The sequence below is a fragment of the Myotis brandtii genome, unplaced genomic scaffold, assembly GCF_000412655.1.
Source record: "Myotis brandtii unplaced genomic scaffold, ASM41265v1 scaffold268, whole genome shotgun sequence".
Classification (NCBI taxonomy): Eukaryota; Metazoa; Chordata; class Mammalia; order Chiroptera; family Vespertilionidae; genus Myotis; species Myotis brandtii.
This window is the reverse complement of record NW_005360187.1, coordinates 3,667,164-3,682,509: the sequence shown is the minus strand read 5'-3', so window position 1 is coordinate 3,682,509 and position 15,346 is coordinate 3,667,164. Positions and strand designations below refer to the sequence as shown.

The 15,346-nt window shown below is 36.8% G+C and overlaps 1 protein-coding gene across 9 annotated transcripts in view; it reads left to right on the top strand.

Annotated features, from left to right (window-relative positions):
* Positions 1-15,346, top strand: part of LOC102261779 (chromosome unknown open reading frame, human C3orf67) — a 218,853-nt gene that overhangs the window by 123,308 nt on the left and 80,199 nt on the right. For 4 of the 9 annotated variants that reach the window (XM_005868424.2, XM_014541382.1, XM_014541381.1 and 1 more), the window contains 5 exons: positions 4,595-4,731; positions 5,610-5,772; positions 7,531-7,647; positions 9,038-9,157; positions 11,508-11,827. In XM_005868424.2, coding sequence (XP_005868486.1) covers positions 4,595-4,731; positions 5,610-5,772; positions 7,531-7,647; positions 9,038-9,157; positions 11,508-11,827 — 857 coding nt within the window. The remainder of the gene's footprint in view (positions 1-4,594; positions 4,732-5,609; positions 5,773-7,530; positions 7,648-9,037; positions 9,158-11,507; positions 11,828-15,346) is intronic. The other 5 variants (XM_014541378.1, XM_014541379.1, XM_005868425.2 and 2 more) reach the window with 5 other exon arrangements.

Below are 15,346 nucleotides of genomic sequence, written 5' to 3'. Positions count from 1 at the left end.
CCAAATCAATGGTCTTTCTACTGGAACTTAATGGGGGAACCTGCATATAGATAAAGAATATGAAAAAACATCAAGGAAATTGCCACTGTAAGATGTTTGAACAGAAAGATATATCCTCATGGTTTCTATCACTGGGAAAAAAAGAGGGGGGTTCTTATTCTGGTACCAAAAATTCCCATCTAGGCCTATGCCATATTCCATACAACCCTTCAGTACCCTCAGTGGCTATTTTTTTCTGGGAAATCCACATTTGAGAACAAAATCAATAGGTTAGGATTTGTTCTACTGGTCACAAAATACCTATAATCTGTGTGTCATTTCTTTCCATTATTGATCCTGAGAGACTAACAGTGTTTTGTTGACTCTAAATGGATATTTGTAAATGACTGGGGAAAAAAATACAGATTCACACATAGCCATGTCTACTTGTTAACACTACGAAATTTCTCCTATAACCTGAATAGGCATCTGACTCTGGTACCATAGCACTGCTGCTGTTGAGAGCCACACCATTTATGTAAATACCAATGTCTTGCTCACTGTTGACCCTTCTCTCTCATCCCCCACTCCCTGGCAGTTGTCCAGTTCTGTTCAGTCTTCCCCCTAGATTTACGCATAAAACCTTCCATTGGATTTTTCTTAAAATGAAATTCTAATCATAGTTAGAAATATTTAGTCATTCAATCCAACTTGTATTCTGACCCATTACATTTAATGGTTCATTCATTTTACTCAGCAAGGTTTTATTATGTACTTACTCTGTGTCAGGCACAGGTCTAGGTGCTAGAAATTTAGGGGTGACAAAACAGGCCACTGAGTTTATATCTACGGAAGCACACATTATCAGAGAAACCCATAAATGCATGTAAAAGTGCAATTCTGACAAGTTATACAAAGGAAAGTTTATGGAAGTACCTGTACTAGGGAACTTTACCCTAGTCAGAGACGTCAGAGACTATTCTGAGGAAGTGATACATGAGCAGAAGAGGAAAAGTACTCTTCTAGCCACGGAGACCAGCATGTACAGGTGCTCTGCTAGGCAGGAAGAACTGAGAAGGTCATTCTGCTGAGAGAGCAGAAAATGAGGGATGTAAGATATGAGGACGGAACATGCAGATTTTTGAAGGTGATTTTAAGGACTTTTTTCTTAATTCTATGAGTAGCAGGGAAGCCATTGAAAAGTTCAAGTGAGGAAGGTAAATGACCCACTCAGATTTATGTTTGAGTAAGACCACTCTGGCTATATTTTGGAGAAGGCATGGGACAGGGAGCCAGAGTAGATACAGCAGATCACTTGAGAGGCTTTGAAATCATCCAGGAGAGGGATAATGGTCGCTTGGATTGCATTGCTGGTGGAGAAGGTGGAGACAATTAGACATGAATTGGATATGAAGAGGATAGAGGGAAATGCCAAGAATGACACCTAGACTCTGACTTTTCAACTTGGATGGATTTGTGTACCACTCATTAGGCCAAGTTTTCAGTTTGAGGTGTTTCTGAGGCATCCAAGAGGCTCTGGTCAAGAAGGCACTGGATACGGGAGTGAAACTCAAAAGAGAGCACAGACTAGAGATAGAAACTAGGGAGTTTACCTGATATCTGAATCTGCCTTACAATATACAGAAGAGCTTTCCAGGTGTCTGCTTGAATACCTTCTAAGTGACAGAAAAGTCACTGCCTAAATTGTACTCATTTCTTCTGATTCTGCCATTTGGACAAATAGAATATTTCTTCTACCTACTAGGGCTTCAGGAATTTGAAAAAAACTGGAATCATTTATCTTCTCACCTAGCCATTCACCTCAGATCTTCTGTCCAGCAAAAGTCTCTCAGATGGATTCAGCAATCTAGCCCTTGCCCATCTCTTCAGCTTCCTCTATTTATTACAAACACAAAAACAGACCCGAAATACCCTAAACACACACATATTGCTCCCACTCAGATCTAAATATTTGGAGCTTCCTAAGTATGGCATGTTTTCACAACTTCTATATTTTTTTCTCATGCTATTGCATGGAAAAGTGATTTTTAATTCCCTCACACGTAAAATTGCAGCTCTACAGCAGAGGCTAATGAGACCAACTAGCTATCTGTAGGAATGTTTCAGGGGAATAGGTCAGACAGAAAGCCAATAGCTCTTTCTTTTCTGTTCTCTTGCCATTCATTCTATGGTATTGTTAACAGCAGCCTGATCTAAGGCAATCATCTACAGACAGTTTCTGTTTTATTCTGATGCTAGCAAGAAGGCTGTGCTGTAAGCTACAGGCCAAGGTCTGTGTGTTCAGGGACACTTTCAAAAAGGATCAGGTGTTTTGTTATCCTTGGGGAGCTATCCTTGCCTCCACCGGTTGCTGGTGGGAGTAGGCTTCCTGAGATGTCAGGAGAAAAGGAATTTTCTGAGACTTGTACAAGAGGAGGAGATATTGTAGAAAATGTTATTTCTGTGGAATTAAACTCCTGAATTTCCAAGGTCCCATTTACCTCTGTCCCACCAAGGAAGAAGTCCATTTTGTCGTCAGCAGAGCTGGGATTAAAGCCATTGCTCAGTTTCGTTCCACAGTCTAATCCAGCATCAGACTAGCTTAGCTTGTGGTCACTGCTGCAGTCCTTCATTCCATTGGACATGGGGTCCACATGGCCATGGGCCATTCAGCTTCTAGGAACACAGACAAATACAAGAGAGCAACAAGAGCCAAGAGTCCCAAGTGTATCAACTTGCTTTCTCTGGGAATTATGTATTTCCAAATTTTCACTGTTTTGTAGTGGCCCCACCCCCTCTGGCCAATGATTTCTGTCCCAGTTTAGACTGACAGGTACATTTCCTATGTCACCCAGACTTTATTGCGCGTGTGCCCATCTCCCCTTTGTCCAGTCCCTTCCCTCAGTGATTGGTCTGCAGAGGGAATGGATCAGTGATTCCCTGGGGAGAGTAAAGTTGTAGCTTGCTAGTGAAGCTGCCCAGATGGCCATGCTTACAATGTCTGGCCCTCCCTTAGCTCCTTTCCTGTTCTTAATACCTAGCTAATTACAATGGTAATATTTTGAACTACTGATAGATACTTCAGAAAAGCCTCTTGGATCCAGACTTCCAAGCTGGCAGTGCTTAGACAAATTTCACACCACACAGTGGACTGAGTCAGGGTTTCTAGGTCTCTGTAGTCTGAAAGCAGATGGCTTCTTGAAAGCAATTCACTGACCCAAGATCCAGAAGAACAATTACAGAGAACTGAATGGACTGATGAGGGAAATTTAATCATGGCTGCTTGTTTGGAAATACTGTTTGTGCAGTTGTGATGTTCTATTTTTATGGATATGTGAAGAAGCCCTTTTTATTTCATTAGGTTCTTTTTCTTGGTCAGTAGCTCTTAAATGTCCAGGACTGTGGAATGAATATGGACTCATTCAGGGCCAACTCATATTCAGGTTGGTCCTGTCTTGCAAGTGGGCACAGCAGAAGGTTTTTTAGGTTATGGGCAGTATTTTGAGACAAGGCCCATCACCCTCACCTGCTTTATTGGTGAGCGGAGGCAAACTACAGTCACAAGGAACCCCACAGTCTGGTCAAATCAAGCATTCCATAGGCAGCCTTCCATAGGGTCATTCAGAGACCCAGGCTCCTTTCATCTATGGCTTCTCTGGGAAAAGCCTTTCACTGAATCTTGTGCATCTTATCAAGTGATGAGGGAAGAGAGAGCACAGAGGGTTATGCAGGAGGTTTTAGGAAGTGGTTTACCCTTCTCACGTTCCATTAATCATAACTCAGTCACATGGTTCATGGAACTACCGGGAAGGCTCAGAAATGTAATTTATCTGTGCGCCCGGAAGGAAAAGGCAGCAGGGTTTGGTGAGCATACCTGCCTCATTCTGGAGGTGATACCAGTTGTCTCTTTCTCCCCCAAACCTTCAGTGATTCCCTGTTGCCTACCAACTTGAGAATAAGCTCTTAGCATGTAAAGGCTCTTTGCGATGTGACCCTAGTCCATCCTTCCAGCTAAACTGGTAAATTCATTATTTCCCAAGCATACCCTACCCTTTTGCTCTTCCATGCCTTTATTCAGGCACTTTCTCTGGCCTAGGGCACCCTACATCTCTTATTTTTGAACTCTTCAGTCATTCAAGGGCCATTCAAGAGGTCACTTATGCTTCATTCCCACTGGCCCGCCTTATGTTATAGTTATGTTTACTTGTACTACCACCTCCCTTCAGACTCCCTGAGGGCAAGCAATATGTCTTATCTATTTTGTGTCACTGACAACTTCTAGGAAATGCCTGAGAGAGTACTCAAGCAAATATTTGTTCAGTTGAGCTGGATAGTTTTATTTAAATTATTCCCTTAAAGAGAAAAATAAGATGTATTTTTTAGTAGTTTTCCACTTTTCTTTCTCTTTTTCTTTGAGGAAAAATATTTGTGGTAGTAGTTCTCAAATGATAGTGAGCTTGTTAAAATTATAGATTTCTGCCCACCTTCCACACCCCTGTGCCCAAGATTCTAATTCTACAGATCTAATCTGATACTGGGCCCCTATATCTACATTTTTTAATAAGTGCCATTACACTTATTAATTTACTGTTATTACCTTCCTTTAACAAAACAGATCAGTTCCTTAACAGAGGAACAGGTAGTGTGCGGAACAGTAAAAATCAAGATGTTTGTCATATCGCCTTTGGATCCAAAGTTCTTGGACCACCTCCACTCTCTGGCAGAAGAAATAACATGAGGATATCCAGTGAGGTAGGAGCAAGGTGTCCGGAGCTTATCTCCAGCGAGTGGCAAGGGAGGGGAGGGTTGTTTCCAGTGCGGGGTTGGATGCAGTAGAATGAGGGGGTTTTCGAGACTACATGCCAAAAGCGGAAGACTTGAGTAAATTTTGAACAGAAACTCTGGACTTTAAAAGACCTTAAAACTGTTTCCTTTTTGTCGTGTCAACACATTTAACAATTTTGAGTATTCTTTTCATTAAATATGTTCCCAAAACTTAAAGGTAAAAATATATGTGGGCACAGTTTGTGATCTCCTTCAGGAGGGAGTTGGATCCTCACCAGAAACCTTATACTGAACAGATTCTCAAATGTTATATTTTTATTTTTAATTTCCTCTGAATTTCTGACAATCACAGTGATTTTCACCTCAACTCCTACCTCCTAAAGATGGAGTGTAGTGCCCTAATCTGTTTGGCTCAGTGGATAGAGCGTTGGCCTGCAGACTCAAGGGTCCCAGGTTCGATTCTGGTCAAGGGCATGTACCTTGGTTGCAGGCACATCCCCAGTAGGGGGTGTGCAGGAGGCAGCTGATCGATGTTTCTAACTCTCTATCCCTCTCCCTTCCTCTCTGTAAAAAAATCAACAAAATATATTTTTTTTAAAAGATGGAGTGTAGCAAATAAGCACATTTTAATTTACATGTCTAGGAAACTTGTCTTTTTATCTCATTATTTCTCTCCTTTCTAATTTTCTTTCATAACATCCCTCTCCTACAACTTTTAACCTTCTCCTTTCCTCTAGTTTTTTACTCTCTTTATTTCTCTAAATATTATTTATTCTATGTAGGTTCTAAAAATAAATGCAGTTCCTATATTTTAAAATGTGCAAGTGAATTACTTTTCCTTATAGACAATAAGATCCATTGGGTCCAAAAATAACCGATCATGCCAGCCGTCCACAGTGGAGAGGTGTGTTAACAATGCAGAAATGTCAGCTTTGCTGATTTCTGAGTCTGAGGAGCAAGGAGATAAAGAAAATATTCGCCAAATAAAGCTGACTGTACCTGTTCGTGGTAAGAACGAATCATGCATAAAGATTGGTAGCTACTGAAAATAGTGAGAAATGTCCTTGTTAAAATTGAAATTATATTTATGACTAGATCTTAAGTCCAGATAATTACTGCATAGATATTGAAATATGTTTAGAATTCACATATATATATACACATATATTATAATCCTCTGAAAACTATCATTCTATTTATTCCATTATTTCAAATTCCTGTAGTACCCTGTGTTTTTACTTTATGATGACTGCTAAGGAAATAATATAACATCCTTTTATCACTACATTTTAGTAATTTCATGTGCATTTTAAGTTTTTTTAACTTAATTTTATCTTTTAATTACTATTTTCCATTTGTAAAGTGTTCTTTATCTTCTCTCATTGATACTAAAACAACCCTGTTGGTGAAGAAAAGACTTCATCTCATTTTATAGATTGAGAGTTCTAAGTTAACAGAGATGTATAGCGATTTTCAGTCTGTAATCATTGGAAAGAATTGAAACCAGAACCCACTTACTGTCAGTGTTTCTACTCTTACTAGCCTGACTGTGAGAGTTGAAACAGAGACATTTGGGTTCATTTTATTGGATTTAGAAATTAATGGACACTGTTATAAATATATCTCCCATGGAGTGTTAAACTGAGCAGGGAAATGAATAACATAGATATTCGGTCCCAGCCCCACCTGTCTGTGAGACCTTGGTCAAGTTTCTTAAACTCTATGAGGCTCAGTTTCCTCATCTGTAAAATGGGGATACAATTACTACTGGCCATAGTAGTAATGGTCAATAACAGCTGCTTTAAAGGGTCATTGTGAGGTTTTAATGAGTAAAACTCAGTCATATTGTGCCAAGAAATTAAGCATTCAGTAAATATTAAATGCTGCTTGCTATGAATATATTATTACAGAATTAAATATACTTAAGAATTCTTTAGGTTTGATATCAGTCTTCTAGCGTTCTTCTGGAAACAACCCTCTAAGTTCTCATTGCATCATACTTAACTATACTTCCTCTTTTATTTTTTTATTTTTTAATATTTTTATTGAGTTCTAGAGAGAGAGAAAAGGGGAGAGAGAGAGAGAAAGAAACATCCATGTGAGAGCGGAACACTGATCAGCTGCCTCCTGCACTCCCCCTACTGGGGATCAAGCCCACAACCCACAACCAGGCAACTATGCTTTCTAAAGGAAGCAATAATTTTTCGGTATTGGCTCTCAATTTCATTTTTTATATTTTTAATATAGCATATTGCATGATTAATATTAATCAGATTACTTGTAGCTTTCTAAAAGGTTATGTCACATGAATAAAATGTATTGGTAATTTTGAAAACCTGATACAATCCTAATGTTAGAACAGCGGTTCTCAACCTTGGGTCGCGGCCCCTTTGGGGGTCGAATGAACGACCCTTTCACAGGGGTCGCCTAAGACCATCGGAAAACACATATATAATTACATATTGTTTTTGTGATTAATCACTATGCTTTAATTATGTTCAATTTGTAACAATGAAATTGGGGGTCACCACAACATGAGGAACTGTATTAAAGGGTCGCGGCATTAGGAAAGTTCAGAACCACTGTGTTAGAATAAGAATAAACACCTATTTTCTGTGAAGGAATAAGTTTTTATACAGCTTTACATAATGTCAAAATGATACATGAACATTCTCATTATAGCTATAATTATATTTACTGAGTTATTTCAAACCATATAGTACTTTCTGTTCTGGCTTTTTGTTCTTTGATATGAAAATGTACCAGCCAATCTGCATATTATGCATCCACATCCCCCTCAAGAACCATCAGCAGATAAGAATAATAACAGGAGAAGATTACGGTTAAAAAGCGCCAACAGAGAAAGGACAGAGACACCCAGCGGTATGGCACTAATTCAATGCTATCTTATATCTGTATATTATTCAGAGCAATGCAATCTCTCTCTCTGCAGGTTGTAAGTTTCAAAGAATTATGAACCAATTCATTTAAAATCTAAATGTCTGTTCTATAGGGATTGTGGAAATCAAATTTTCTGCAAAAGAATTGCTCTAGAGTCCTAAGAGAGATTTGCTGGATTAAATAGACAGTACTGCAGAAATAAAGGACTTTCTGCTTCTACTCTCAAAGGCTGAATAAGTTTAAGTTGTGTTTTTTTTTTAAGCCCACATATGATAGAGGAAGTTCCTGCCTATAGACTTTACTGAACTTGGGCTTAACCCATAATTTTTCATGTTTCATTTATGGCTCTTCTTTTTACATTGAGCCCTTTTCACATTGTTTTTTTATTTGCTGCCTCTCCCTTTGAACTCCTTGCCATCTGTTACTACAATGTAGGTTAAAATTTCAACTCTTTGCAACCAGTAAAGCATTAGACTATATAGGTGGCTATTGTAGTTATTTTTTTAAATAATGGATTTGAGGCATGTATGTGTAGATTTGTATACACCTGCATTAGTTTATCCTAAATCAGTGATGGCGAACCTTTTGAGCTCGGTGTGTCAGCATTTTGAAAAACCCTAACTTAACTCTGGTGCCGTGTCACATATAGAAATTTTTTGATATTTGCAACCATAGTAAAACAAAGATTTATATTTTTAATATTTATTTTATATATTTAAATGCCATTTAACAAAGAAAAATCAACCAAAAAAATGAGTTCGCGTGTCACCTCTGACACGCGTGTCATAGGTTCGCCATCACTGTCCTAAAGCCCAGAATGTATCATGTACACATCTGTTAGCATAATTTCTCAAAAATGTAGGGTTCTTGGGTAGGCCATAATTCAGCCTGCTAGGTTTCATGTTATTTTTACAAAATAATAGACAGAAACATTAGTTCTTTAGTAATTAATGCCTTGCCCATTTTCTTAAGGTCCTGAAGGAAAGATCTTGATTTAAGAGTGGAGGGAGTTCAGTAACAATTGTAATTTAAAGAAAACATTCCATTTTATGTAGAACCAATGGGAAAAAAATATAAGAACCTTTAAAAATTACATAGGTTGTAGAATTTTTTATCACATATTGTAAAACTTAAATCTAAAATGTCCCCATGCAAATATTCAGGGATTATATTATGCACCTCCACAAAAATGCCGCTGAGTTCATCTTAATACATTCTACTGAAAATTAATTCATATAATCTGCAGTGTTACCTCTAGCTTGCTTTACAATAATCATGTAGTAAAGTATGCCAAATTAATACCATTCTTCAAAAAATAATTGTTATAAATATCACAAAAGTAATATGATGGAAAATATTTATTCTAATAAAGGCAGTTCTTCAGGAAATAGCAGGAATGGAGATAAAGCAGCTGCCCTCATCACTGAGTCCCAGCAAGGAGCAGGGACGTTGAGCCCCAGCACTCCAGCTCCCCAGTCTCCTGATGCATCAGGTTTGCATCTTTTTTATGCCATAATTGTCAATAATTAATAAGATATGAATGTGTTAAGTATTTCAAACCCAGTCATTTGCTAAAAGCTATCGTTTTAACCCCAATTTTATGTCAGATTTTAGTGGATGAAAGAGTATTTTTATTTCAAGTTTTCATGCACTGGTTGTCCTGTTCAGAATGAAAGTTTAAGACTTCAAAGTTTTCACATGACATTGTCCCCTGCCCAGAGGTAATGGTTGCATTTCTTCAGTCCTCTCTGTGATGGAGATGGCTGGTTGTATAGCAGTGAGCCCATCCACATATCTTGCCTAGCAGGTGTGGAGTACTGTTACAAAGGCAAATTGTTTCGTGGGTTCCTTTTTTTTTGCAAATTCTTGTTGAGCAAGGGAAAAGGGAAAATAAATTATAATTGTTTGTAGTTTGTCAGTCTTATTTATGCAATGTTGAAACCTTCATTAAAATGTTAGGCGTAATTAGTGTCTTCGGCATAAATCTGACTGTGTAGAAAAACTAATTAGATGTTTAGGTGATCATTCTTGCATTTATCTTGTTTGCTGCAATATTGTGATTACACAGTAATTTACATACTTTTCTAAGAAAACACACCAAATTATTCATTACATTGATATGGAAATATTTGAGGTAAAACTATAAATTCCAAAAAAGCGTGTGGTAGTGAGATAATTAGAGTTTGTTTGGTGTAAACACTCCTTTTACCTTGACTTTTTGACAGTTAGTAATATGTTTGGCAATAGGTCATACAAGTTGTTTAATTGCATAATGAAGATTCCGGTATCTTTTCCTCCCCTATTTTTTACATATCCATGAACATAATGCAACACATTGGGTGTTGTTTGTTTTTTTTTAATTTTTCTCAACCTTTATTAAAGCACCAATTTTGTTTACAAAGCACCTGCTATGTGCTTAGCACCATGCAAAGGGGTTTGCTGTTCAAAAGAGGACATCTCAGTGAATCTATTCATTCCACCTGCCCACAGCTACACTGACTCGCACCCTTCACATCCCCATGGAGGTGCTCAGGTGAAGTAATACAGCCTGCCTTTTGGCCATTTCCCTAGACTCTGTCCCTGAAAATGTGAAAGCCTTGTCCCTAATAGAGTTCCTCTAAGAAATGTACATTTCTCACCCTTTTTATAGGCAAGTTCTGTTATATAATGATAGTCTTAGATTAAGAAACCGATGAATACAGTTGTGATAAATACAATTTTATTTGTGTCATCAATGTTATTTTTTAAAGGTGTTTTTGTTTGTTGCTTGTGCTTTTGTAGTAAAAGCTTTAAACTTTCAAGTTAGCAAATCTTAGCTATCTCTACAATATTTTTATTGTGATGGTAAATATAATAGGATTCAAGAATCAGGGGTAAAATAACCATGTCCACATTGTGGTTCTGCAGACCACAGATTTTAGTAAGATTGTCACCACTGACATAATGCAGCAAAAAAGTTTCATGAAAAATAAACTAAGTTAGAGAAAATGCTCAACTCTTCTGCTGTCATTCTAAACAAAGGCATGCTTTTAATTATGTCATTATATAGATTTGTCATTTCTAGCTTGCCTGGATCATAGTTATAAAATCTACCTCAGTGTTGAGAAAAGATTGCAATTTTTTAAAGCTTTGGTCAAAAAAATGTATATCAGTGGTAGTATATAGTATTTTTAAAGAAAACAAATAATGCTGTGCAAAAAAAAAATTCATATCCAAACATTCTCTCCTAAAATTAAATATAAAGGTCTTTTTCACCAGCAGAATCCACCAGTCACATTAGCAAATATTTCTGTGGATTTACTATCACTTGAAAAGTCTAATCAGCTTAGTCTATGAAGTTTCCTGTTTCATTCAATAGATTGGAGAGAAAAGGCTGTTATCTTTTTCATGGTTTCCTCTCCTCCATGATTTATAATCCAGACAATGCCCACACACTTGTTTAAAGAGGCTTGTTAAGCACCCTGTCCTGCAGTTAAAAGAAGATATTAGTAAGTCAGCCCCTTTAATTCTGGAATATTTCCCCCTTCTGGAATGTCAAATTAATGAAGCTGTGCTATAAAGAACTTGCTTCAAGACAGGTGATAATTATTTCAAACTTATAAATGTCTTGGCCAGTCTTTCAACTCAGATGGTGAGGAAGTGTATGTGAGTTGCCCAGAGCTATAGGCACTGATCTATGGGTTAAATGTTTGGCTGATTACAAGATGGTGGGTAAATTGCCATTCTTGGCTTTTGTGTTATTTAATAAATCTGTTTCAATAACAGGAAATTTTAACCTACTTGCCTAAAATAACATTCATGGAACACTACTCTAATTTTTTGTCATCTCTTCCAAACGTCAGATGAATGGGTATTTCCCAACAATGATGATCACATTCCCCATTTGGAGTCCAGTAGACAATCTCTTCTGGGTGATGACTCCTGCCACACCTCACACCTGTGGCTGGAAACCAGCAAGGAGAGTGAGCAGGACCAGCAGGCAGAGGAGACCTGGATTGTTCCAAAGGACGTTTTTACCTTTTCATCAAGACCACGATCAGCACCTCATGGAAAGACTCAGAACATGTCCCCAGAGGGGTGCCCATTTATTCTGGATCTAACAGAGGATACCAGTGTGACCCAATTGGAGGATGATTTTTATGGTGAAGACAGCAGCGAAGAGGTACACTGCTTGATGAGTGAAATCGTGATAAAGCACAGTTGTTCCATTACCTCCAATAAGCACTAAAACTAGTTGAAATAAAAGAGGGAAAATCAACTGCTATTTATAAAAATGCAGCAGATTGCAATGTCAGTCAACAGTTGCCTCAGGTTGTTATGGTAACTCTAAATTGCTGCCTTTTTTATTAGCAGTCAGCCAATTTCATTTTTAATTATAGAAACCAGTTTTTGGCTTGTTTTTGTCTTTTTATTTTAATCATTGTCTCACACAGAATGAGAAATAATATGCGGGTTAGTTTTATGATAGCAAAACCAGTAAAACATTGAGAACACATTGTTCTGGATCTCTGGGGAAATGGTGTTGCAGTTGCTAAGCATTCTGAATTGATGGTTTTCTGGCTTCCTTACTCCCCTGCCATCCTATCACCTTAGACCTATTAGGACTCATTATTTTCCATATGGTCCCAGAATTTCAAAAGTTGTGCCAATTAAAGTTTAGATTGTGAATCATGGATTAGTTCTGGGACTTGCCTTACAGGAGGTTTTTGTTTGCAATTATTTAGAATATAAATATATCTTATAAATTAGTAAATTCATAAAAAAGGTTTTTTTAAAACTTATTTAAAAAGCAAACTGAATATAGTTCTGAAACATTAATATGTAAACATTATAACTCTTTCTTCCCCATATAAAATGAATTTTTTGTGAAATTTCTTTAGCTTTATTTTTAAATAATAGACAATATTTTCTAGAAAAAAAAGTAGTATTTAAAAAGCAGATTACAGTCAAATTATGGTTTAGTAAAATTATACAAATCATTTCTATTCAGAAATTATAGAAATAATTAGAAAAACTTGTGTATGCTTATAAAATTTTGTTTTAATAATTATAACTGATCAAGAATCCCCCTTTGGATAGTGGAGTGTAGATTAAATCCATAGCTCCTACCTTCAGAGACAGTTGAGAATATGGTGATTGTTCAGTCAGTAATTATGTTTTTTTTGCAACTTTTAATGAGTTTCTGTAGCAGAGTGCATGGGGAGATCATTTTTTAATAATACCCTTGCTTTTGAGTGTGATGAAACTATCAGTCATATCAAACATTAACCTACTACAAACTCCTTTATGCATAAAATAGTACATTTGATGCCAGCACTTTAAATGTTGCTATGGACATCTTTGTTCCTTTCACCCTGAATAACCTTAAGCTATAAAACTGTAAAATGGACATTTGTCTTTAGCATCTAGTATTGCCCCCATTGCAGCAGTCAATTCTTCTACAGTATTAATTGGCTAATCTGATAAATTCATACCACTTCATTAATTATCGGATAGACCCATTTTCTTCCTATATCCACCATACCATCTTTCTTACCTAACCCAAAAGAATCACTATGATGGCAGGTAGGAAAGGGTAGCTCTCTGGCGAACTTTGAGATATGTTTATGGGGAAACTGCCCTTTAAGTAACACCACATAAGGATAAGCCTTGAGAAGAAGCAATAGAACTTCATGGGAAAATAAATATTAGTTCTGAATATTTTAATGTTATTACTTTATGACTTTCTTTTGCTATAAGCTACTGTACTCCTGGTATCCTTCAACATTTATTATGCACACATGTACTTATTACCAACTACATAAAATTGAAAAGAAATTGATTGTGCATTACCTAAGCTCTGACTGGCATAGCTCTCTGGTACCCCTGTGCCCTGACCAGGAGCAGATGGCTCGAGTCTGTGGTGGGGCCATGTCATTGCTAACACCTGCCCTGGCCTACTTTTAGCTGGAGCCTGTTAAGTAGGACAGCCAGAAAGAGAGGCAGAAGCCTCGCCATATTATGCAAGCTTTGAAGTTTGCTGTTAGAGGCAATAACAAAATAAAAACTAACATACAAAAAATATGAACAACAAAAATGCCAGGCGATTTTAAACAAGTTCTAGAATTTGTAATGATCCCTTCTTTATCAGAATGTTTCATTTTAGGCTTTTTTTATTTTTGTAAATTCTTTTTCTGTAAGATTACTTCTCCTATTTATTAATTATTTAAGTCAATGGGAAGTTGGATTCCAAATTTAAAATGTTTATTCACATATAGTCTTTGAAGAAAAATCAGTTTAGTTGAGTTAGGCATCCTTACTATTAGTTGCATTATTTTAGAATGTTGTATCCTTAGAGTAACATAATTATACTTAAGAAAAGCATGTTATGTTATGATAATAGATGAATAAGTAATAATTACATCACTATTATAACTTGTTTATAACTTGCAGTTAAAAGACTTTATTTGCTGTTAGACAATTGAGTATTTTTAAAGAGAAAGTAGATGGATTTGGTAGCATATAAATTAGGCAAAAATAAATCATGTTATGATAGAGGAAAAGCACATTTGATAGTAAAGGCTAATTAAAATAAGCTTTAAGTGATACATTGTCTTTGTAATTTAAGTTTCTAAAATAATTAATCCACATATCGGATCTTCATTACTGTGAGAGCCTCAAAAGTATGAATTTTTTGTATGTGCTCTTGTCTTATTCTTTATGCAGTCGTATATACGGATATTTCTGATACTCAGTTAATTTTGAAGTTGTACATCTTACTGGAAAAGCAAAGTATGGAAATATATTTTGTGGAGAGCTGTAAAATCAAGACTGCCATGTAAAATGAATTATCTCAGGATAGCTAGCAAAACAGAGTGCCTTGCACACTATTGCAGCTTCCAAAAGAAAGAAGCATGTTCCTGCTATTGTCTCTGTTTTGTATCTTACCATTATTCTCAATATGCCTTCTAAGTATATACATCTGGTCTGCAACTTGAGTTAGCTTTATAGTAGTATTTTATTGCTCCCCTAATTTAATTTTTTACTTAGAAATGCTGTCATTTCTCCCCCGCCCCCCGCACCACCCCAAACTCTGGCTGTGTATCACATACTGAAGCAGATATTTGCAAGGACAAGTAACTTGTCTTGTATAACAGTCCAAATTGAAACATTTGAGCCAAAAATTACCCATATTTGGACATGAATTATGTGTCCTGACTACTTATAGTGTTCAGATTAGCTAGGAGTCTTTCAGATCTTCTCTCCATCTGACTTTTGGAGGCCTAAAGGACAAAGCTACAAACATCAAATTAAAAGGACCATTTTCTTTTTACTGTTGACAGTATTACAGATGTCCTCCATTTTCTCCCCCTTTTTCCCCCTTCCCCCAGTCCCTTCCCCTCCCCAAGGTCTTCATCACACTATAGTCTGTGTCCATGGGCTATGCATATATGTTCTTTGGTTAATATTGTCTCTTCTCCCCCACCCCTTCCCCTCTGAGGTCTGTCAATATGTTCCATGCCTCCATGGACCTATTTTGTTTATTTTGTTCATTAGATTCCACAAGTAGGTGATATCATGTCATATTTGTCTTTCTCTGTCTGGCTTATTTCACTGAGCATAATAATCTCCAGGTCCCTCCATGCTGTCGCAAAGGGTAAGAAATACTTCTTTTTTATAGCTGCATAGAATTCCATTTTGT